We start from the raw sequence: 22,646 nt of genomic DNA on the forward strand, positions 1-22,646 counted from the left end.
AGGGCAATAATATTAGAATTAACTTTTTTATGCATTGACAATATAGTAATTTTCTTACAATAGCAATCTTGGATATATGTTATATGTATATGATTTTAATTTTAATTTTGAATTCATATTATATGCTTGTGTAAAAAAACTTTATATTGATACTAACAGTGTATAAAGTGAAGAATCCATATCTTTTGTTTTTATTACTGTTCCAATCTAAACTGCAAACATCTTAGACTAATGTACTTTCTCGGCCGCAGAATTCATGCTAAAAGTGAAGAATGATGATATTAACGAAGATCTTGCTAGAGTGAAAATTTGAGCTTCTTTTTTTTTTAATTTAATTAACGAAGCCTATAAAAACATTACAAGATGTTTTGATAAAGGAAAAGGAATTTGAGCTTCAAATCATCCATTTTCTGATATCGAGTCCTGGCTAGATTTCGCTTCTAACGAAACAAAAGGCAGTCAATTTTCTATCTTAGTGAGTCCGACCGAAAGGAAGGCCAGAATCTACCACTTGCCCACCGCATATCCAATTTGTCCATGTCAAATCCCAAAGAAACCGAGGCAGCAATGACAATTGTCACGGGGTAAAGGTACCCCGCTAAAATCAACTTTCTGCAGTTACGCAGCGCAAGTGACCTTACCAAAAATAAAGAGAGTCCAAATGAAACTCCCACCACAAAAAATTCAATACAGCCAACTATTAAAATGGTTAAACGGACCATGCCAGCCATAATATCTATCCAGTGTCCCTTCACTTCTTCTTTCTGGGATGTGTTACCTAAGAGGGCATTAACAGAATTAACTAAATATTCTAGCACTTCCACCTGGAGAAAGATCAGTAAGGAAAGATGAGTTGTAGAACAGGAGCACTCATAACCACCAGTCATTTTGCTTGCACTTCAATTTTTGATGATTTCAAGGTGTCCACCGAGTTTCGTCGTCCCAAGTCATGTTCAAGTGTTCGGATTCAGTGCTCTTCTTCGAGCCCAGACCTGCATGTTACTACTGGTAATCCCAACTCATTCAACTTTTCTTGTTCTCTCTTCAAATTTGCGGTGCCTTAGATTCAAGATTCTGAATTCACTGCTGTTTTTCTGCATTCGTCAACTGAGGCTTCTGATGCCCCTGTGTTTGTTCCTCCTGTTCTTTTTCTCCTTTCCGGACCTTCCAGTTTGCATGACCATAAAATTCGTCTTAATCTGATCTTTGATTAACAGAGAAATTTGGGAATGATGCTTCATTGACTGGTGGAGCATATGACTTCGAAAAGGCAACAACATCCCTTACTCAGAAATTATTATTTACTCCCAAGAAGGTTACCCTTGTTCGCCATGGTCTCAGCACTTGGAATGAAGAAGGTAGAGTTCAGGTTTGTTGGCCTTGATTTGAAATTCCACTTTTCTTTTGACTTTATCTCATGCTTCCGTGGCTTCTCTACTTCTGCTTAAGCTCATTTTGCTCTATCTGCTAGACTACTGGATCAGTTGTACTGATTTGATTTATATTAAAGTAAGTTTTGTTCTGTCTTAATTAAGAATTCTTGGTAGTTTTAAACCTGTAAATTCAGAGATTATTTGGTGTAGCACCTAGGTTGCAGAATTCAGATTGTCTTATGATAGTCTATCTAGCTGCAAGGCTGCAACTGTAATTCTAAATTTAGCAAAACATGTCAAAACAATAATCACAAGAAACAAACATTATGATAGAGGGAAAAAGATTGGCAAAAATATATGGTAGATGGAGTTTACAGAACAACCATGAATACAGTGCATGTATATCCTTTAAAACTCAGTAGCTATAGATCCCTGATCTCATGTGAATGTGGTATACTTTGTTGTATTAGTAAAATTCAATTTGCGGGCCTAACGACAAAAATCATTTGCTTTACTGTTGTTCCAGCATAATTGCCTATTCACTATTTCTGATCAGCTATTGCCATTGTGTTGCTTTAGGGAAGCTCAAATCTCTCCACTTTAACTGAAACTGGAGTGGCTCAAGCAGAGAGGTGCAAGAAAGCATTAGTTGATACGCACTTCGATCAATGTTTCTCCAGTCCAATATCACGTGCCAAGGTCCAAAAAATAAGATTTAGTTTGTATTTTGTGTGTGCTTCAGCGGATGATCCTATCCCTTAATTGCCACTCTGTAATGCAGTCCACAGCTGAAATTATATGGCAAGGTAGGGAGCAGCCTTTGGTTTTTCTTGATTCGCTGAAGGAGGCCCATCTATTTTTCCTCGAAGGGATGAAAAATGGTCAGTCTTCTTTTGTTTTGGACGCGTTCATTCCTTTCCTATTTGTGAATTAATTGAGTTTGTCCATAGATAAGATACAAGTCATTTATAACCTTGATGTAATGCTTCACTATATATTCCTCTGCAATATTTTTCATTTTCCTAAATCACATTTAGTATCTGGAGGCAGTGGATGCTTTGCGGATGTATCCAAAGGAGTATTCAACATGGAGAGAAGATCCATCAAATTTTATTGTGAATGGTGTCTATCCAGTTCGGAAACTTTGGGACACAGCAAGTGATGCTTGGAAAGAAATCTTACTTACACCTGTAAGATTCTTGTAGTTGCTGTGCATTTCTAGTTATTGCACTGAGAACTGCATTGATTATCTTTCTGAAATTTTCTTGGCTGTGTGGTTTGTGAAACAGGGAGAGAATTTTTTGGTTGTAACGCACAAATCAATGTTGAGAGCACTGATCTGCATTGCTCTTGGACTAGGTCCAGAGAGGTATTCATTACTTGACAAGAGCAACTTGAATAGTCTGATGCACCTTGCATTCGTGACTAGTAGTATCAATCATTCTGCCTTTTGAAATTACCTGAGACTGAAGTAGCATTCTTCCTAAATAGAATTTCTACAAGCCAGAGTCCGTGCAGGACGGGGATAATGTCTCACAATCTTGCGTGAAATGTCTTCTTATGTCGTGTCTATCGTATGTTGCCAGATACTGCCTGCTCTTTTAATAGCATTTTTGCCTTACAACAGTTTTGAGTAACTTGACTCATTCAGCAGTTCTGGGTTAACTGCTTTGCATTCTTTCAGGTTCCGTGCAGTCGACATAAATAACGGTGGGCTATCTGTGTTCAACTTCAACAAACAAGGGGAGGCAATGCTTCAATCATTAAATATGACAGCTCATATGTACACTGATCACATCTACAGGCATCAGAAAAAAGGGAAATGAATGAAGTAATTGAACAGAAACAAGACCATAATCTACTAGCAAAGTTGTTGATCAGAAACAAGCCAAGTTTGTCGTCCAAGAGTCTGGGAAGCAGGCAAAGAGCAAAAAAGAAGCTGAGAGATTGGAAAGAGGCAGTTCCTGTAGACAGATTTTTGATGTCGAATCTAAGACTAGAGCTTAGTGACCATATAACCTTTTCTCATTGTACTTTCTTTTAGTTTAATGCAATTCAGAAGCAACAAGATACGAGATTTCCAATTCACATGCTTTCTTGCTTTACCTGAGAAGTTATCTTTTGATTTCACCTACTACTTAGAATATTAAACTACAACAGATTGCATAAATTATGGCTTGGTGTAGTTGTATCTGGCCGCTTTACTTCTTATAATGCTGTGTTCTTACAATATTTAGGATTAGCATACACGATATACACTTTTAACAAATAAAAAATTAAAATCTATGATGTAAATATACATAAAAATATATAGACAGAGAAGAATAAATTGCTAAAGTAACACCTAATACCATCCAGAAATTAATCCAACAGCACCAAGTTAATTCATATTTTCAGTACCGAGCTAGATGTAGCTAATTATGTATTCATGAATTACCGTATCAATCGCCTATTCTACTGTTTATCCCTGCTACAACACATTTGGAGGATAAAATCAAAGCTACACGATTAGGAATTTGGAGACTCTGAGCCGGATTTGATGTGTTCTTGAAGAAGCAAAAAGAACATATTCAAGTTAATGAGAGAGCCTAAAATGGTACCAGTATACATTAAAAGAATATCTGCTGCATCAGCCTTCCGGAATTCAATTGAAAGTCTTGGTGGGAGAATGCATGAAGAGAGACTTTCATGTTAGTAACCTGTCCATCTTCGCTTGATGAATGAAAAGCTTTCTCAGCAACCAGACACTTTTGTCTTCAATGGAAACAGAACACTTGCACAGACTTCACCGTACCAAATCCTTCTTAGAGCCGGCTCGCATCTCAAACTCCTCAAACAAGTCCATGCCCACATCATCACCACCGGCCGGAACCACCATCTCCCGCTGCTCACTAAGCTTGCCACCTCAGCCATCAGTTCTGGCGCCATCCTGTACGCCCAGAAGCTCTTCCTCTGTGCTCCAACTGTTGACGGTTTTCTCCTCTCTTCCCTCATCACCGCCGCCTCAAAATCCCACTTCCCACTCCAAACCATCCTCTTCTATCGCCACATGCTTGCGCGTAACATCTCCCCTACTAACTACACATATACTTCTGTGATTAAGGCTTGCGCTCAATTACAGGACCCGAGAACTGGTAGAGTTGTTCATTGCCATGTTTTGACTAATGGGTTCAGTTTGGATCAATTTGTTCAAGCTGCATTAGTGAGTTTTTACTCTAAAATTAGGGAATTAAAATTTGCGAGGAAGATGTTCGATGAAATGCCCCAGAAGAGTATTGTCTCGTGGAATTCTATGATTTCAGGTTATGAACAGAATGGATTTGCAGATGAAGCAATCATGCTGTTTGCTAAAATGAGAGAGTTAGGTGTTCAGTTTGATTCTGCTACTCTTGTAAGTGTGTTATCAGCTTGCGCGGACACGGGGGCACTTGAATTGGGAAGTTGGGTTCATGATTATGTGAAGAGCAGTCCGATTAGTTTAGATGTGGTTCTTGGTACTGCGCTGATTAATATGTATGCCAAGTGTGGGAATGTGAGGAAAGCTCGGGGAGTTTTTGATCTAATGGATGAGCCCAATGTCATGGCTTGGACTGCCATGATCTCAGGTTATGGAATGCATGGTTTCGGTAAAGAAGCTATTGATTTATTTCGACTGATGATAAATCAGGGAATCTATCCAAATGAAATTACTTTTGTTGCTGTATTGTCTGCATGTGCTCACGCTGGGCTAGTCCAGGAGGGCCGTGAGGCATTTGCTATCATGAAGAATTATGGTATGATGCCGGGCACAGAGCATCATGTTTGCATGGTTGATATGTTTGGGAGGATGGGTTTGCTCAGTGAAGCATATCACTATATCAAGGATCTGTTTCCTTTCCAGCCAGCACCGGCAGTTTGGACTGCTATGCTTGGGGCTTGCAAATTGCACAAAAATTATGATCTTGGTGTAGAAGTTGCTGATAATCTTTTTGCTGCGGAACCTGACAATGCAGGACACTACGTTTTGCTTTCAAATATGTATGCGTTGGCTGGACAGATGGAACGTGTTGAAATGGTTAGAAATGCCATGATAAGTAAAGAGTTGAAGAAACCAGTTGGTTACAGCATCATAGAGATTGATCAGAAGGCACATCTTTTTAGCACTGGTGGCATGCCTCACCCTGAGAGCATGGCGATACTTCAATTCTTGGACGAATTGGTTCAGCAGATCAAGGCAGCAGGTTATGTACCAGTTTCTGAAGCTATTATGCACGAGTTAGAGGAAGAAGAGAAGGAATGTGCTCTTAGATACCACAGCGAGAAGTTTGCTGTAGCTTTCGGACTCTTGAAAACAAGGCAGGGGGTTCCTATTCGAATTGTGAAAAACTTGCGGATCTGCGAGGATTGCCACATGGCTATCAAGTACATTTCATTAGTATCCAAAAGAGAAATTTGTGTTCGAGACAAGCTTCGCTTTCATCATTTTAAAGATGGCTCCTGTTCTTGCAAGGATTTCTGGTGATGTACTGCTGGATCAACTGTCAAGAATTTAGCATGTTTCAGCCTAGATTGACATGAGAGTTACTTAAAAAACTTGTCCAAATTTTTCCAGTTTGCTCTTACAACAAAATTTACCAACACGGATAATAAAATTTGTAATATTAGTTGTATTTTGGCACAACAGTTGTCAAAGGGAATTATTCGTAGCAACTATCTACGAATAATTCCTTGACCAGTAGCTTGGTGCCTAAGAGCAGCCTTCCCACTGTGATCTTTAACAGTAGTAGTATAATACAGTATAGTATACACCAACCACGGGAGTATTAATTAACATTTGGCGGCGCCATCTGGGATTATGTGGGCAAATGCGAGTGAAGCGCGTGCGAGGACGCAGGGCGTCCCGAGTGTGGTTCAGGAGTTCCGTGGCCTCGGTAAATTGTAATGCGATGTGTCAGTGGAAAGATAAGCAGTTCGCCAGTTCACTCAGCCGATGGACGTCTTGGCGCGACGTGTAATGTGGAATTTTTGGTTTATCTGTTTCTGCTTTTCTTTGTTTTCTGGTTTATCTGTTTCATCGATCATTCGTGATGAAAAAGATAAATTAGCCACTGTACATTTACTGTTTTTGATAGCCAGCTACTGGGAAAAAAGTTGTTTTTTTTCTTACATCATAAATATTTTTTCATTATCATTTTATTTTTCAATCATTATCACTTTAATATCATTTGTGTCACGTCAGAAAAAAATTTAGAAAGTTTTTTTTCCGAATAATCTTTCATCTACCTTTTAAGAACTGGATTAACAATCTTCAATTAATTATTAGTGTGGTTACATCTTGTTTTTAGCTAGATAGAAAGCAGTTGGTACAGAACAAACTGGGATGGTTAGGTAGAGTTGAATTCTCACTGGTGAAGAAAAGTGTAGTTGTTTGGGGTTCTTGACTGTGTAATTCTTTCATCAACGGGTGTTAATTCATGGACCTTGAGAAAATTAAATTATAAAATTATATATTATTTATAATTTTATTAAAAAATTAGAAAAAAAAATTCGTATGAAACAAAACGTATAGTACTATTACTGTATTAAGAAGAAAATTTCAACCGAATCATCATTCTTTTGAGAAAAAACTTAGAAGATAAAGGACACATAATTGATTAACATGCAGAATAAGAAAAAATGTAATCAAGCAAGTAATAAGACAATTATGAGATCCAAATTATTTGAAGTTTTACAAGAAAAAAGCCTAGTAATTGTAAATTATTTGACTCTTCCTATCTCATTTATTTATACATAACGTACCAAGGGATCATATCTTACATCTAGCACAACTAAGCATGAGATCCAAAGATCATGCTGGAAGAGCAATGCCTACTCGGACTGTGATTTTTTGTCGAACAATTCTTATATTTCTTGTAAATCTATTTTCAATCATTTTTTCAAGTATATCAAATTATTATAATATTTTTTTTACAAAATTTTTTTAAAAATAACAATTTAAATGAGAATTTCGCTTAACACGACGGTATTAATTTTGGTATTGAATTTTTTTATACAGTCACCAGTCGCCAAGGGAACAAAAATGGCAGTATATTCTCCAGTCATGTGAAGGGTCCAGTTTGGCAGCGTGCGGTCGATTCCACACTAAAAAAACGAATCAAACAACTTGCAAAGATTCTCAGAGGGTCACGGATCATTCATATTGCGTGCACTTAATTCCTTTTTAAAATAATTTTGTAAATCCTCTTACTAGTGGATGTGATCTAGAATTAAAAAGAAATTTTTTTGCGTCAGCTCTTCTGAAGATAGTTACAAGTACTTTCATACAAGACTGGAGTGTAAATATAAATCTGTATTTGAGCGTAAATATTTATATTAAATTAAATGTTTGAATGTAAAATATCGGTACAAAGTTGATATTTTAAATGAATAATGCATGTTTGCCCATAAATTATACTCCTTAAAATTTATTAATTGTTAATTGATTTATAGTACTTTGTTATTCATTGGACATGTAGCACAAAGGACAAATCTGATACAAAATTCTAATTTCACTCTCTAAAATAATATTTTAATCGTTTGGACTAAATTTATAAATGATTAGTAACCTCAGGGGAGGTCAGTGCAAATGTCAGAAACCTCAGGGGAGGTTTCTACAATTATCCCTTAAAATAATGTTGTAAATCCTCTTACTAGTGGATGTGATCTAGAATTAAAAAGAAATTTTTTTGCGTCAGCTCTTCTGATGATAGTTATAATTACTTTCATACAAGACGATTATATGGTATTTTAATGAAAATTCTTCTGTAATAGTAGTGGAGTACTTTTTAATTGAATGCACGCATTTTGTGAGGTGAAAAAGTTATTATGTAGTGTTTTTACAAAATCTTTATCATACAATCAAAGACTTTTTTTTTTTAAAAAAAAAAAGTTACTTTTAACTATTATTAATGTTAACCTTTGACTGAGACAAGTTGTTGTTGGCTAAATTTTAATTTGAAGAAATAATTAGGCACTAGTTGTTAGGGTACATGTGTCCGACGACTTTATTTTGATTTACCCATATCGACTAAAAGCTTTTTCTTTTGATAGACTCGTGCTCCCGCTTATGATCTTTTTGTTTTTGTTTCTTTTTCCAATTAAAAGTATCCAGATGTAGTAATTTGGTGCACGTGTCTCTATCTTCACCGGCTCTTGAGTCTTCTTGGGCTTGCGTTTCTCTTGCACTCGCAACCATGCTTGACTCAGCAATCAATGCAGACACGACTCCCAAGACGGCAAGCTGCAGTGCGCAAGCATGTAAAAGTTCACGTGCTTTGTTACTGTATTTGTTTTTTTTTTTCCCCTCTTGATTGAACTTGTGGTTTGTTTGGACAAGTGATTATTTGAAAAAATTACTTATTTGACTGTACTATAAACATGTTTTTAATTTATTTTTTTATATTTTAAAGTAATTTTGTCTCAAATATATCATATCTAAAAAATATTATAATAATTATTTAAAATAATATCTCAAATAAAACTTTTGTTACTGAATGTGATAAACACGTGACTTCAATATCTAAGATGGCGTAATTTTGAGCGCATTATTTTTTTTAAAGGTAAAAGGATTATTAGAGTTTGTTTGCATCAAAAGTTTTTTGAAAGTTTTTTATTTAGTATGTTTGGATAGCCAAATAATAGCTGAAAATTATTTGCTTACATCACAAATACAATTTTCAACACACCTTTTTATTTTTCCAATTATCTTTTTTATTTCATATACATTATATCACAAAAAAATGTTACAGTAATTATTTCAAATAATCTCCTATCCAAATACAATGAATATTATTTATTGTGACTCTTTTTTGATGTGATGTATACAAAATAAAAAATGATAAATAAGCATATTTTGCGAGTAATAAAAAGAATTTCAAACAAACCAATCCAATTGCTTTGCAATAACTTAAAAAATTAGTGATAAATTATTGCGATGTTCCTTTACCTTTAACTCATAACGTCATCCTAGCTTTTCCACGCCTCTAATGTGCTACTCTAACGTTAGCACATTCAAATTATCCTCGTCAGTATAAATTCAAACATTATTAACTTTTTTTGGAATAAAATATTAGAAGTGCAATTAAGTTGAATCGAGTTTGACTAGTGCACTCTTTTAAGTTTTGATTAGAGTTAAAAAATTTAGACTCGAACCCGTTGAGCTCAAAATCAAACTTGATTTGGATTTTGTTTTGCTTTACTTGAGCTGAAGCCTGAGTTCATGCAAATCAAATTCAATCGAGTTTAACTCAAACTCAATTAAGTTTAATCAAACTTAATCAAATTTTAGAAATATAAAAATATTTTATATAATTTTAAATAAATGACAAAATAGACATTTTATACTAATAAATAAAAAACATATATATGTGAAATTCGAATGAGTTCGACGAGTTTTTGGCTTTCATATATTATGTTCGAGTTTGACTCAAAATTTGACTGAACAAACTCACGAACTACTCGATTAAACTCGACTCATTTACATATCTGTAAAATATGTTAATAAACTTAAGAAAAAGATATTAATCGTATATTCATTTATTTGATGAAAAATGTTAAAATGCTGCTTAACGAGAAAAGTGCTTGTAAATTGATTCGCTACTATTATTTAAAACGAGACGCAATGCAACTTGGGTGAAAGAAGAGGAGTGAAAAGTAAAAACACATGAAATCATCCGTAGCCTAATCTTACCCCACCGAAATTATCTATTGATTAATTACTCTAAGAATCATATTTATCTATGAAGATCAATCCCAGCGTAATATATCCCCCATGATTTGAGATTTTCGCTAAAATTTGTTTTATTCTGCAATAAATAGATGATAGCTTTCCAATCCACAGTAACTGAAAGGGCACGTGTAAAAATGTTATTAATGTTTCAAATTCCCTCCTTTGAAGATCATTCCCAATATCTCTCCCATTATTTGAATTGGCATTCATTACTGATCGGTTTATCCAGTCTCTACTGTAACTTACACTTCGGAAAGCCCGCTTTTCAGTATCCCAGTAGCCACGTACTTCCCACTCGCAATCCTATAGCGCGTGGCCAACATCCCACCAGCGAATTAGACATTATTCCCATGATAGATAGTAACTCAACCTCCACGGCCACCCCTACTGATAAGCTCATCTTCAGTCAGTCAAGAAAAGGCAAAAAGGTTACTACTACTTTTTCTTCCATTGTCCTTTTTGTTTGTTCTTTCTTTTACTCCTCAATCACTTAATAATATTCTTTTGTAGTATATACTAATAAATGCGAGCGATTCTTGATCACTTTATTTCTGACTGTTACTTCGGTCTTTTGAAGCTCAACAACAACTCCAGTGGCTAAAGCAACAATTTCTGAAGAACCCATTTGCTTGAATATCCTGAAGAAGCTGATGCTATGAATTTAAGGCAGCGTCCTCAAGCTACGCGCGGCCGCGGGACACTTGACGCGCCGCCTCGACCTCCCTTACAGCAGCAGGAGCCATATAACATAATTCCCATTCATAATCTCTTGACTGACCATCCTTCTCTCCGGTACCCAGAGGTACGGGCCGCCGCAGCCGCCCTGCGCGCCACTGAGGACCTCAAGGTGCCGTCCTTTATGCCGTGGAATGATTCCATGGATATCGTGGACTGGCTGGGGTTCTTCTTCGGGTTCCAAGGGGACAACGTGAAGAACCAAAGAGAGCACTTGGTGCTTCACTTGGCAAACTCCCAAATGCGCCTCCAACCTCCGCCAGCAAGCGTCGATCGCCTTGATTTTGGTGTACTCCGCCGCTTTAGTCAGAAGTTGCTCAAGAATTACACCTCATGGTGCTCTTATTTGCGTAAAAGGTCTCAAGTTCGGCTTCCAAAACGCCAGAACTCTGCCCTTCTCCGCCGGGAACTCTTGTATGTAAGCCTCTACTTGTTGATTTGGGGTGAGGCGGCGAACCTCCGCTTTACGCCGGAATGTTTGTGTTACATTTATCATAACATGGCTGGGGAGTTAAATCACATTCTTGATGGGCATATTGATGAAAATACTGGACAGCCGTATGTTCCCTTGACTTGTGGTCAGTATGGTTTCTTGAATTATATTGTTACACCTATTTACACTGCAATTAAGGGTGAAGTTGCGAGGAGCAGAAATGGGGCTGCCCCACATTCTGCTTGGAGGAATTATGATGATATTAACGAGTACTTTTGGAGTAGAAAGTGCTTCAAGAGACTGAAATGGCCTATTGATTTGTCGAGTAATTTTCTTTTGGTTAGCGGTGGCGAGAGAGTAGGGAAGACAGGATTTGTGGAGCAAAGAACTTTCTGGAATGTTTTTAGGAGTTTTGATAGGTTGTGGGTGATGCTAATTTTGTTCTTTCAGGCTGCTATGCTTGTTGCCTGGGAGCGAAGCAAGTATCCATGGCAAGCCTTGGAGAGTAGGGATCTGCAGGTGCAGCTGCTTACAATATTCATTACTTGGGCAGCCTTGAGATTTGTTCAAGCAATTCTTGATGCTGGGACACAGTACAGTTTAGTCTCAAGGGACACGATATGGATTGGCGTGAGAATGGTGTTAAAAGGGTTAGATGCTCTCACGTGGACCGTTGTGTTTGGGGTGTTTTATGGGAGGATTTGGAGCCAAAAAAATTCTGATGGCAGGTGGTCATATGAAGCAAACCAGAGAATATTGACATTTCTGAAGGTTGTTTTAGTCTACGTCATTCCTGAGTTGTTGGCTCTGGTTCTTTTCATTCTTCCATGGATTCGAAATTTACTCGAGGAAGTGGATTGGACTATCTTTCGCTGGTTAAGATGGTGGTTTTATACCCCAATATTTGTCGGTCGGGGGCTCAGGGAAGGACTTGTTAGTAACATAAAGTACACGATATTTTGGATTCTTGTCCTGCTTTCAAAATTCTTGTTCAGTTACTTCCTTCAGATCAAGCCCCTGGTTGCTCCAACAAAGGCTCTTCTGAAGATGCATGGAACATACAGGTGGCATCAATTTTTTGGTAGCACCAATAGAGTGGCTGTAATTATGTTGTGGGTTCCTGTTATTTTGATATATTTAATGGATTTGTTAGTTTGGTATTCAATATTCTCCTCTATTGTCGGGGGAGTTATTGGATTGTTTTCTCATATAGGTGAGATCCGAAACATTCAACAGCTGAGGCTTCGATTCCAGTTCTTTGCAAGCGCATTGCAATTTAATCTAATGCCTGAGGATCACACCACAGGCTCGAAAGCAACACTGGTACACAAATTGCGGGATGCACTGCATAGACTGAAGCTGCGGTATGGCCTTGGCCAGCCATATAAGAAGATGGAATCGAGCCAGGTGGAAGCAACTAGGTTTGCATTGCTGTGGAATGAAATGATAATAACTTTGAGAGAGGAAGACCTGGTCAGTGACCAGGAAGTGGAGCTAATGGAACTGCCTCCTAATTGTTGGGACATTAAGGTTATTCGATGGCCCTGTGCTCTTCTCTGCAATGAGCTCTTGCTTGCTCTCAGTCATGCAACAGAACTGGAGGATGCGCCAGATAGATGGGTATGGTATAGGATTTGCAAGAATGAGTACAGACGCTGTGCTGTAATTGAGGTGTATGATAGCATCAAATATTTGCTTTGTAACGTTATTATTAAATATGGCACAGAAGAGCATTCAATAGTCACTAATCTGTTCACTGGGATTGATGAAAGCATTCATTTTGAAAAGTTCGCAGCGACATACAAGACATCTGTTTTCCCCAAGATTCATGAACAGTTGATATCTCTCATCCATCTTTTGCTCATGCCTCAGAAGAACATGACAAAGATAGTGAATGTAATGCAGTACTTGTATGAGCTTTCTGTTCGAGAATTTCCACGGATGAAGAAATCTGTTGCACTGTTGAAACAGGAAGGTTTAGCACCTCTAAATCCTGCATCATCTGCTGATGGACAACTTTTTGAAAATGCTCTGGAATTTCCTGAAGCTGGAGACATTTTCTTCTATAGGCAGCTAAGACGTTTGCAGACAATACTTACATCTAAAGATTCAATGCACAATGTCCCAAGAAATCTTGAGTCGAGGAGACGCATTGCTTTCTTTAGTAATTCGTTATTTATGAACATGCCACGAGCTCCGCAAGTTGAGAAGATGATGGCCTTCAGTGTCTTGACTCCTTACTATGATGAAGATGTGTTGTATGGTAAAGAAATGCTTAGAAGTCCCAATGAAGATGGCATCTCAACCTTATTTTATTTGCAGAAGATTTATGAAGATGAGTGGACAAATTTTCTGGAGAGGATGCGCAGGGAAGGTATGCAAAATGATGATGAGATTTGGACCACAAAGGTGAGGGATCTCCGACTGTGGGCATCACACAGAGGCCAGACATTGTCTCGTACAGTGAGAGGGATGATGTACTACTATAGGGCACTGAAAATGCTTGCCTTCCTTGATACTGCGTCTGAGTTGGATATAAGGCAGGGATCGGATGGAAATGCTTATCTTGCTTCACTGCAGCAGAACAGCGGTTTGGATGGACTAGATTCTTACACGGCATCAACTTCTCAAACTCTTGGCCGAGCAAGTAGCAGTGTGAGCCTTCTTTTCAAAGGTCACGAGTTTGGCAGTGCTATGATGAAATTCACTTATGTTGTTGCCTGCCAGATGTATGGGCATCATAAGGTAAAGGGTGATCCTCGTGCTGAAGATATTTTCAACTTGATGAAAAATAATGAGGCCCTTCGAGTAGCTTATGTTGATGAGGTTTACCTGGGAAGGGAAGAGGTGGAATATTACTCTGTCTTGGTGAAGTATGATCAACAACTAAAGAGAGAGGATGAAATTTACCGTATCAAGTTGCCTGGTCCATTGAAGCTGGGTGAAGGAAAACCAGAGAACCAGAACCACGCCATCATTTTTACTCGCGGTGATGCAATTCAGACCATAGATATGAACCAAGATAATTATTTTGAGGAGGCATTGAAGATGCGGAATTTACTGGAGGAGTTTAAATCCTATCATGGTATCAGGAGGCCCACAATTCTCGGAATTCGTGAAAATATTTTTACTGGTTCTGTGTCATCTCTTGCTTGGTTCATGTCTGCTCAAGAAATGAGTTTTGTAACTCTGGGGCAACGAGTTCTGGCAAATCCTTTGAAGGTTCGGATGCACTACGGACATCCTGATGTCTTTGACAGATTCTGGTTTTTGACTCGAGGTGGCATAAGCAAAGCTTCTAAAGTGATCAATATTAGTGAGGACATATATGCGGGATTCAATTGCACGTTGCGAGGTGGCAATGTGACGCACCATGAGTACATACAGGTGGGTAAGGGAAGGGATGTTGGATTAAATCAGATATCCATGTTTGAGGCAAAGGTTGCTAGCGGCAATGGTGAGCAGGTCTTGAGTAGAGACGTATACAGGTTGGGTCATCGGCTAGATTTCTTTCGTATGCTTTCGTTCTTTTATAGTACTGTCGGATACTTCTTCAACACCATGATGGTGGTCCTCATGGTCTACACTTTTCTTTGGGGACGCCTTTATCTTGCTCTCAGTGGTGTTGAAAACAGTGCCAAGGAAGCGAGTGACAATAAAGCGCTTGGTGCAATCTTGAATCAACAGTTCATCATCCAAATTGGTATTTTCACTGCCCTCCCAATGATTGTGGAAAATTCTCTAGAACATGGGTTCCTTCCTGCTATTTGGGATTTTGTAACAATGCAACTGCAGCTTGCTTCACTGTTTTACACATTCTCACTTGGAACACGTGCACATTATTTTGGTCGGACCATTCTTCATGGAGGTGCCAAGTACAGGGCTACTGGACGTGGTTTTGTTGTGCAACATAAAAGCTTTGCAGAGAACTATAGATTATATGCTCGCAGCCATTTTGTGAAAGCAATTGAGCTTGGAGTGATTCTCATAGTGTACGCCTCACATAGTCCTTTGGCTTCAAATACCTTTGTTTACATTGCAATGACCATCTCAAGTTGGTTCCTTGTTGTATCGTGGATGATGTCACCCTTTATCTTCAATCCTTCTGGTTTTGATTGGTTGAAAACTGTCTACGACTTCGATGATTTCATGAAATGGCTATGGTATAATAGAGGAGTTTTCATAAAAGCAGATCTCAGCTGGGAAACATGGTGGTACGAGGAGCAGGAGCACTTGAGGACAACTGGTCTTTGGGGAAAATTACTGGAGATTATTTTAGATCTTCGTTTCTTCTTTTTCCAGTACGGAATTGTTTACCACTTGAACATTACTGGTAAGAACAAAAGTATTGCTGTGTATTTGCTGTCTTGGATCTACATGGTTGTGGCAGTTGCAATCTATATTGTCATAGGATATGCTCAGGAAAAGTATGCTGCAAAGAAGCATATCTACTATCGACTGGTTCAGTTGGTTGTTATTGTGCTTATTGTACTTGTGATCATTCTGTTGCTCAAGTTCACTGGCTTTACATTTCTTGATCTTATCTCGAGTCTCTTGGCATTTATACCCACGGGATGGGGCATAATACAAATTGCTCAAGTTCTCAGGCCTTTTCTGCAATCCACAGTAGTTTGGGAGACTCTAGTCTCCTTGGCTCGTCTGTATGATATGATATTTGGGTTAATTGTTATGGTTCCTCTGGCAATTGTGTCATGGATGCCTGGACTAGAGTCGATGCAGACAAGGATGCTGTTCAATGAAGCTTTCAGCAGGGGACTCCAGATATCTCAGATCCTGACTGGCAAAAAGTCCAACTAGGACATGTAATAACAGGTAGTTTTCTATTTCAAATTTCTCAAATACTCCTCCCATGTGGATATACAAGGACCTGTGTTGTGCAGTTCCTTGTACCCAATTGTTTGCTTCTGCTTAATCTAATTGTGTGCTTGTGCTTAATCTACTTTTTCATTGCAGTGATTTTTGACTAATTCTTCATTTGTGAATTAGGAATATTAGCTGCAACTTGTGACTACATAGGAACGAGATTGGAGGGAAGGGTTGGGTTGGGTGGTAAGGTAGGAGGGCTTGTAAGTTGGAGGTCCTGGGTTCAAGACCTCCCACTTACACCAAAAAAAAAAAAAGCATAGTAATGAGATTGTGTCAGATCCTTCTGGTCTTTTCCAGATATTCAAAAGCTTGGTGGACCACTTCTGATCAATTAACAATTGCCTTGGATCAATGAGAATACTAGATTGAATCTCAAACCCTGAGTTATTATTTTACTTTTCTTTACTTGGCTTTAGTGTCTTCCTTTTTCTTTGCACTTGATTCTGGAAAGTATAAGAATTGCATTGACCTGGGTAATATCTGACTCCTTTGTCCTGTCTAAGCAGGAAAGTTCAGGTTGCCTTCCTTTTGGATCTTAAATTGATACGAGTTCTCAATCTTCGAAGGAGTTTTTCTTCTGTAGCCCGACTTGTAAAGCTGAAGTACAATTTTGGGCCTAGATATGAAACCCGAATTATTGATTGATGTCTTTATTAGTGTTGGTCATTTCTTGGAATCGACATAGATTTCTATGTTGCCATGATTGAAACAAAATTTAGATTGTGGTTTTCTCACAGCATGAAGTTTTGCCTTAACAAGGCTGTGGATGTTGATAAGATTATATTCATGAAAAAAATTTATAAACTGTATATTTTGTCAAATAATGAAGCTAATTTACCTGATATTCGGTCCTGACAGGCTGTTGGCACCAACCAGGATCAACTTTACATATGGGCCTTGAAGAGCCATGGCCCACTTAATTCTAGAAATTTGCCTTCTGTAATTTCCATCTAAGGTTAGAAATCCTCACATATGACTTGTCAATTGTAAAACTAGACTGTATAATATTTCCTTCTATTTCTAAACGAAGGTTCTAAAAGTTGTTTTTGGTCTTTGTACCCCAACAAGATTTGGCTGTTAGCTGGATACCAGAGTAGATCGCTTGTAGTAGGTATGATTGCCTGATAATTAAGAATTTATGCTTGTTCATTGATTCTATCCTCACAGGCAAATCAACCACAGGGTTGAAATCTGTTAATCTAATTGCCAGCCGTTATCTGACTTTAGTTCTATCCAACAAGAAGGTTAAAATTTTCCTCTTTTAGAAGCTGAAAGCATACGGGATCTAGTATCAGCCATAAGTGGAGTAGCGACATGGAATGTAATTGGCCCTATGGCGAATGCCAAGGACATGAGTGAACTGGTCATGGTTTTATCTATAAAGAGGTCAGGGATGGCACCAAATAAATGAAACTGGTTCAAATATGGGTTGTAAGCTGCTGGTCAGCGAGCGTTTCATGTAATTTAATTCAAACAAAAAAAAAACAAAGAAAAAAAAATAGTAGTCTCAGTAATCATCATGATATTGCTATAGTGAATTCTCAATTTGTTCTTTTAATGAAGAGGGCTGTGATTATTGTTTTTGTTTCTCCTTCTTTACTGGCCCTATGATTTACAAGTGCAGTTTTTTTTTCTTTTTAATTTTCTTTGTTTTTTTCACATGGTTGATACTTGATACAACCAAATGACTGATTCCGAGTAGTCGCATTTTCATTTCATGGTTTGCCATTGTTTGGCTATTTGCCGGATTAAAAGACTGCTTGTCTTTCTATTACTTAGACATGATTTTCTTCTTTCCAGGCCTAAAGGAGAAATTTCTCTGGAGTATCTCTTGGACTAATGCACTGGCAGCATGTAATTCCGATGATGGACAGTCCTGTTATATTTTGATTTTGATGCTCAGTGGTTGGGCAATAACCAGGAAGCAGTATATAATTAACTGTTAGTGGGATGATTAGTTACACGCTTATAGTTTTGTAATTAAGCAATTTGAAGAAATAGACTTGGTTTTCCTTGTTCATGTAAACATCTCTGATCTGATGCTGTACATATTTTCACATGTAAATTAAAGTAGCTTGGTGCTGTTCCAGACTACAGTTTTGTGCAAAATTTTTAGACAATTTCGATCTGCTTTTTGGAAAAGCTCCTCTTAAATTGTGCTCCTCTTATTGCCTTTTATGGACCAGCTGTTCGAGTTGTAACAGATTAGAGAGTATCACCATTTATACATTGAAATTGAAGAAAGCATTTCCTTCAGTTGGAAAAGATGATAGTAGCATCATTCTTCTTTAATGGTAGAGGTAAGTGAGTATTATTTTGAAGCAGGTTAGACCACTCTATAACGGCCTCATAGTTGGGGATCATGTTCATTTTCATTAAAAATATGATGCAATTGAAGCTACTGGAACTTGCGTCTGCAAAACAGTGCGTGGACCAAGATTGCGTACCCAGAAAAACTTGAATTTTGGCAGAACAAATGACAGAACAACCAGCGCATTTCAAGCAAACGAGTCTTTGGCAGTTGTTTCTTTTGAGCAAAACAAACACCTTGCCGGGAGATTATCGAAACACAGGAAAAAGAAGTTCAAAAGCATGCATGACTGGCTGAATGAAAATTTTTTAGCTATAAGCAATTGAAACAAAGTCGTCGTCTCAAGCATGAATTATTCTGTATCAGTGTTAACTACAGGCACTCTCTCGTACACTAAATTTTGTCTAAATCTCTTAGGAAGAAGGAAGCGCCCACCAAATGTCTGCTGCAAGAAAATGAGGAATGCTAACAAGAGACCAACACCACAGATTATGATATCCCAGGCAGTGGAGTAGTAATCCAGTCTCGGATTCGCATATATCTTGTTAAGCGAAAATAATACAGAACTGTGAGCCCTGTAAAGATCATAGACATGAGGTAACAAGCGCACCAAAGTGGTCCCAACATAAAAGGAAGGAGCAAGAGCCCTCTCTCTGGTGTCACAAAACAAATTGAAGAGAACCTGAGGGAACAGAAAACCATCCCGTATCAAACCGGCAAAAGACTTCAGGTCTCCCCAAAAAGACTGCCTTTGAGGGTGAGGTTTGTAGTCTGGCAAGAATGATAAAGCCTTTACATGAGACGTTGATGACGGATGAGCAAACCAAGCAATTAAACCACCACCCAAGTACAGGGGCAGGCACAAGAAGAAAGCCTTCTTCTCTGAGATGCAGAGGGTTTTCCGGCTTTCATCTTTGGCTTTTGCAGACCAAGTCAGCTGAAGAAGACGAAACTCCAACAAGAAAGCCACCATTGTAATGACTCTTACTAATACCTCATTTACCTCCAGCCAACCATCACTACCAAGATATACATTCTGCCTATTGCGGTTCGACAAAAAAAGAGCTTCAAAATTCAAGAGCAGTGGAATCATGTGAGCCAGGGTCACCACAGTCAACATCAAAACAGAAATCAACGGGAGCATTTTTGGATGCTTTTGCACATAAACTAGCTGCAATCCTACAAAGATGCATGCCAATGTATTGGAAACCAGAACCATGGTCATCTCCAGGTCCATTGTCCATAAAGATTCTTTGGCTTGACTTTTATACAGGGAGCGTGAAACAATCTCAAGTGGCTCAAAATAAAGAGGGTCAGACTTCATTCTCTTGCTTTGTATGGTTCCATTGACAACTTTTCCAACTTTTGCATTCAGCTCATGATACTGTATGTCAACGAGGATTTCACAGTCCAGAGAAGAATTTCTCCCAAATTTCACATAAGGTAATGGAACATACAAACAGCCGACCATGCAAAGGTGCCCAAGATTTGAATCATATATTCCCTCAGCAGATATTCGCAGTGAACTGAATGAAGGAAGTTCACGACTAATATTTAAACCATGTAGAGGGCGAAATACTAATTCATAGCTGATGTTAACCAAATTACCTTGGCTGTAGCTCACCTGGCCTGTAGACTCACCCTCTCCAAATGCTCCATCTCGGCTAAAATGTTTATCGCCCACGAACAGGGGAGAAGTGTACCCAGAAACACTTTCTCCTTTTTGGTTTCTCACAGACATGACAAAACCCATATCACGTGACAGTGCATTGGGAAATTTCCCACCTTTGCCTCCATCATGTTTCGTCTTCCCAGCACAAGATGTCTTTGCATTCTCAATCTTGGTATATTCATACCTCACCCCAACAGGTCTCATAACTCTTCGCATCCTACTCCCAAATTCAACTCTACCAAAATAACCCGATTCATTCGGGCTTCTACTACTCCATATCTCCCCAACCAGAGAATTTCTTTGCCTTACTGATAACACCATTGGGAATCTCAAACTCAATCGAATCGAACAATCCCCAACAGTGCCTTGACCATCCACAGTTCGACAAGCAACCATGTCAAGCCTCTTCTTCGCACCATCCCACTTCCCCTCAGCAACTAAAGTCTCATTAGGTTCGGAAGATAACTTCATCTGAGCAGTTCCAAATTGCAACAAGTACCTCACATAACCATTCTCCAGACACTCTATCTTATCAAAAGTCATACTGCTCGGCAATGCATTATCCCCTTTTCCCCCATGGACAACATTACAGTTCACACTTTCACAATTACTTTTATAGTCCAAATCCAAAAACCTAGCTCTCCCAATCAACTGACAAACTTGATCTGTCCCCCTTAATCCCAGCGACCCATTCGACAAATCATCAAATCGCTTGAACACATTTTTCTCAATTTCTTTGTTAATCAATTTATACACATAACCCCTCGAATTCAGACCTAAAACATTCAAAGATCCGACAAGTTTACTATCCACAGTCAAAAGTTCCAATGTACCATTGACATAGCTATTGAAAATACTGGACGCATTGGGATAGTTAACCTTAAAAACTGCAAAAAGAGAGCGATACCTCCTCTCCTCACCTGACCCCACCATACAGAGCTTCCCAGAGGTGGAATTCCAAAACCCACTCAGGTAAAAGTCGTGAACTTCATCGTCGACGTAAAAAGGATCCACCGGCGTTCTGTGTGGCCGGTAAACAACGATTCTGAGGCCACGGCGGTTGTGATTGCTGATATGCCCCTGAAGCCGAAAACCCCGCAAATCCACGCCTCCGTCCACTTTGAAAACCCCGTCGTTCTGGGTCCTCTGAGCACTTCTCGTGGTGAAACGCAGCTTCTTGGGGAAGTTGTACATTGACGGGTGCGGTTCGTCATGTTTTCCTGAAGAGAATGTGAAGCGGGCGTTAGAAATCGTGAGCTTTATGGGGTCTTCCGTGAGAGGCTGGGTGGAGGATGGGGAGGACTCCCGGACGACGTCGATGCAGTACTCGGAGTAGATAATTTGAGGGTTTGCAGAGGTGATTGAGGGGATGGACAAGAAGAGAAGGAAGAGGAGGGGGAGGAGAAAGGGATTGATTAGGCATTTTGGGAACAAGAAAAGTAGAGGTCCACTACTCTCCATTGCTGGGGGGTGCGTGGAGAGTGAGATAAGGTGCTTGCATATATTTAACACACGATTAAGCCTAAGAATAAATGTAGTGATAATGCCGAGACTAGACAGCTTGCAAGCAATTGACCCACCTATCATGATCATGCATGATTCTTGCTCCAAAAGATTTAAAAAGGGAACTTCAATTTGTGGTTTAGTAATTATAACAAATAGATTAACTTAATCTAATCACCGTTCACCACATAGGAAATTTTCCTGTGGCTATATAGATTTCTGTGAATAAACTCGTACATCATATACTAAACACTATATAAATTTGAAAATATTATGCTACATATATAATTCGTGATAACTTGATAATATTATAGGGTGTTTCGAGCATTATACCGTCAAATTAAAATTTATCATTGGATAATAAAATAAGAGTTTGTTTGAATTGTAATTTTTTAGAATTTGTACAGAAAAAAATGTTATATTGATGTGATGTATGTGGAGTAGAATGCGTGACGAGGAAATGCATAAAAAAAAATATTTCCTAAAATTCACAATCCAAACAGAATTTTAGATGTAATAATTTCAATCATTTAAAATAAACCGCGTGATTGTTACTAAATCATGTGGCAATCAAAAAATTAGGCTTTAAATTTAGGAAATGGTCCCCCTAAAAGGAGTGTAGGAATTTCCCACAGTTTAATAGCTTTGTCTATGAGAACATAGTATGTGAAATAAGTCATCAAGTTTCACGGATGTCTCTTTGTTATTTCTAAAATTGGTATATTGCGCATTCATTAGGACCCAAAAAAAGAAATTCATCTATATGTCACAGGACTTGAGAAAAGCAAAAACTGTCTGGAGTTGAATTTAGCAAACCATATGGGAGGGACACAGAGAACGTTATTATCACTTTTTCCTGTTTATTGTATCTCTGTTGCAGGCCATTTCTTGTATCATTTGTCTATTTAGTCCAATTGACGTTTTAACTTATAACATAAATCATTGCATTTCCAGTAGTGGAAAATGAAATCAATATCCTTGTAAAA

General features: G+C 38.3%; 4 protein-coding genes and 1 non-coding gene across 8 annotated transcripts; 4 read left to right on the forward strand and 1 right to left on the reverse strand.

Moving 5' to 3' along the window:
- Nucleotides 1-720: 720 nt before the first annotated feature.
- LOC113761914 (probable 2-carboxy-D-arabinitol-1-phosphatase) lies at nucleotides 721-3,478 on the forward strand. Of its 2 annotated transcripts, none has more exons than XM_027305099.1 (7): nucleotides 721-1,008; nucleotides 1,218-1,369; nucleotides 1,953-2,072; nucleotides 2,155-2,254; nucleotides 2,424-2,563; nucleotides 2,663-2,742; nucleotides 2,865-3,049. In XM_027305099.1, exons 1-7 carry the CDS (start codon nucleotides 849-851, stop codon nucleotides 2,920-2,922), a joined length of 810 nt encoding a protein of 269 aa, XP_027160900.1. In that variant the 5' UTR covers nucleotides 721-848; the 3' UTR covers nucleotides 2,923-3,049. The 2 variants fall into 2 exon arrangements, with proteins under 2 accessions (XP_027160900.1, XP_027160899.1); XM_027305098.1 differs by lacking the exon at nucleotides 2,865-3,049 and adding an exon at nucleotides 3,058-3,478 and having other exon boundaries at nucleotides 724-1,008.
- Nucleotides 3,479-4,016: 538 nt separating this feature from the next.
- LOC113763158 (pentatricopeptide repeat-containing protein At2g33760) lies at nucleotides 4,017-6,033 on the forward strand. The gene has a single exon (XM_027306889.1). It carries the CDS (start codon nucleotides 4,090-4,092, stop codon nucleotides 5,872-5,874), a length of 1,785 nt encoding a protein of 594 aa, XP_027162690.1. The 5' UTR covers nucleotides 4,017-4,089; the 3' UTR covers nucleotides 5,875-6,033.
- Nucleotides 6,034-10,702: 4,669 nt separating this feature from the next.
- LOC113763528 (callose synthase 11-like) lies at nucleotides 10,703-18,337 on the forward strand. Of its 3 annotated transcripts, XR_003467362.1 has the most exons (4): nucleotides 10,703-16,120; nucleotides 17,033-17,129; nucleotides 17,243-17,285; nucleotides 17,975-18,337. XR_003467362.1 is itself a non-coding variant. In XM_027307361.1 (2 exons), the coding sequence occupies exon 1, from the start codon at nucleotides 10,775-10,777 to the stop codon at nucleotides 16,103-16,105; it is 5,331 nt and encodes a 1,776-aa protein (XP_027163162.1). In that variant the 5' UTR covers nucleotides 10,703-10,774; the 3' UTR covers nucleotides 16,106-16,120; nucleotides 17,975-18,337. The 3 variants fall into 3 exon arrangements, 1 of the variants encoding a protein (XP_027163162.1); XR_003467361.1 differs by lacking the exon at nucleotides 17,243-17,285; XM_027307361.1 differs by lacking the exons at nucleotides 17,033-17,129; nucleotides 17,243-17,285.
- LOC113764274 lies at nucleotides 13,749-13,828 on the forward strand. The gene has a single exon (XR_003467554.1). It is a non-coding gene; the product is annotated as a small nucleolar RNA J33 (small nucleolar RNA).
- A 500-nt stretch (nucleotides 18,338-18,837) lies between the features above and the next one.
- LOC113756804 lies at nucleotides 18,838-21,618 on the reverse strand. Its single transcript, XM_027300348.1, has one exon. The coding sequence runs from the start codon at nucleotides 21,616-21,618 to the stop codon at nucleotides 18,838-18,840; it is 2,781 nt and encodes a 926-aa protein (XP_027156149.1).
- Between the last annotated feature and the right edge of the window lie 1,028 nt (nucleotides 21,619-22,646).

This window comes from Coffea eugenioides, chromosome 2 (assembly GCF_003713205.1).
Source record: "Coffea eugenioides isolate CCC68of chromosome 2, Ceug_1.0, whole genome shotgun sequence".
NCBI lineage: Eukaryota > Viridiplantae > Streptophyta > Magnoliopsida > Gentianales > Rubiaceae > Coffea > Coffea eugenioides.

Coding starts and splice junctions, on each gene's coding strand:
- LOC113761914 (XM_027305098.1), top strand. CDS start 849: ATGAGTTGTAGAACAGGAGCACTCATAACCACCAGTCATTTTGCTTGC. Junction 1,009..1,217: donor AGACCTGCATGTTACTACTG/GTAATCCCAACT, acceptor TTTGATTAACAG/AGAAATTTGGGAATGATGCT. Junction 1,370..1,952: donor ATGAAGAAGGTAGAGTTCAG/GTTTGTTGGCCT, acceptor GTGTTGCTTTAG/GGAAGCTCAAATCTCTCCAC.
- LOC113763158 (XM_027306889.1), top strand. CDS start 4,090: ATGAATGAAAAGCTTTCTCAGCAACCAGACACTTTTGTCTTCAATGGA.
- LOC113763528 (XM_027307361.1), top strand. CDS start 10,775: ATGAATTTAAGGCAGCGTCCTCAAGCTACGCGCGGCCGCGGGACACTT.
- LOC113756804 (XM_027300348.1), bottom strand. CDS start 21,618: ATGGAGAGTAGTGGACCTCTACTTTTCTTGTTCCCAAAATGCCTAATC.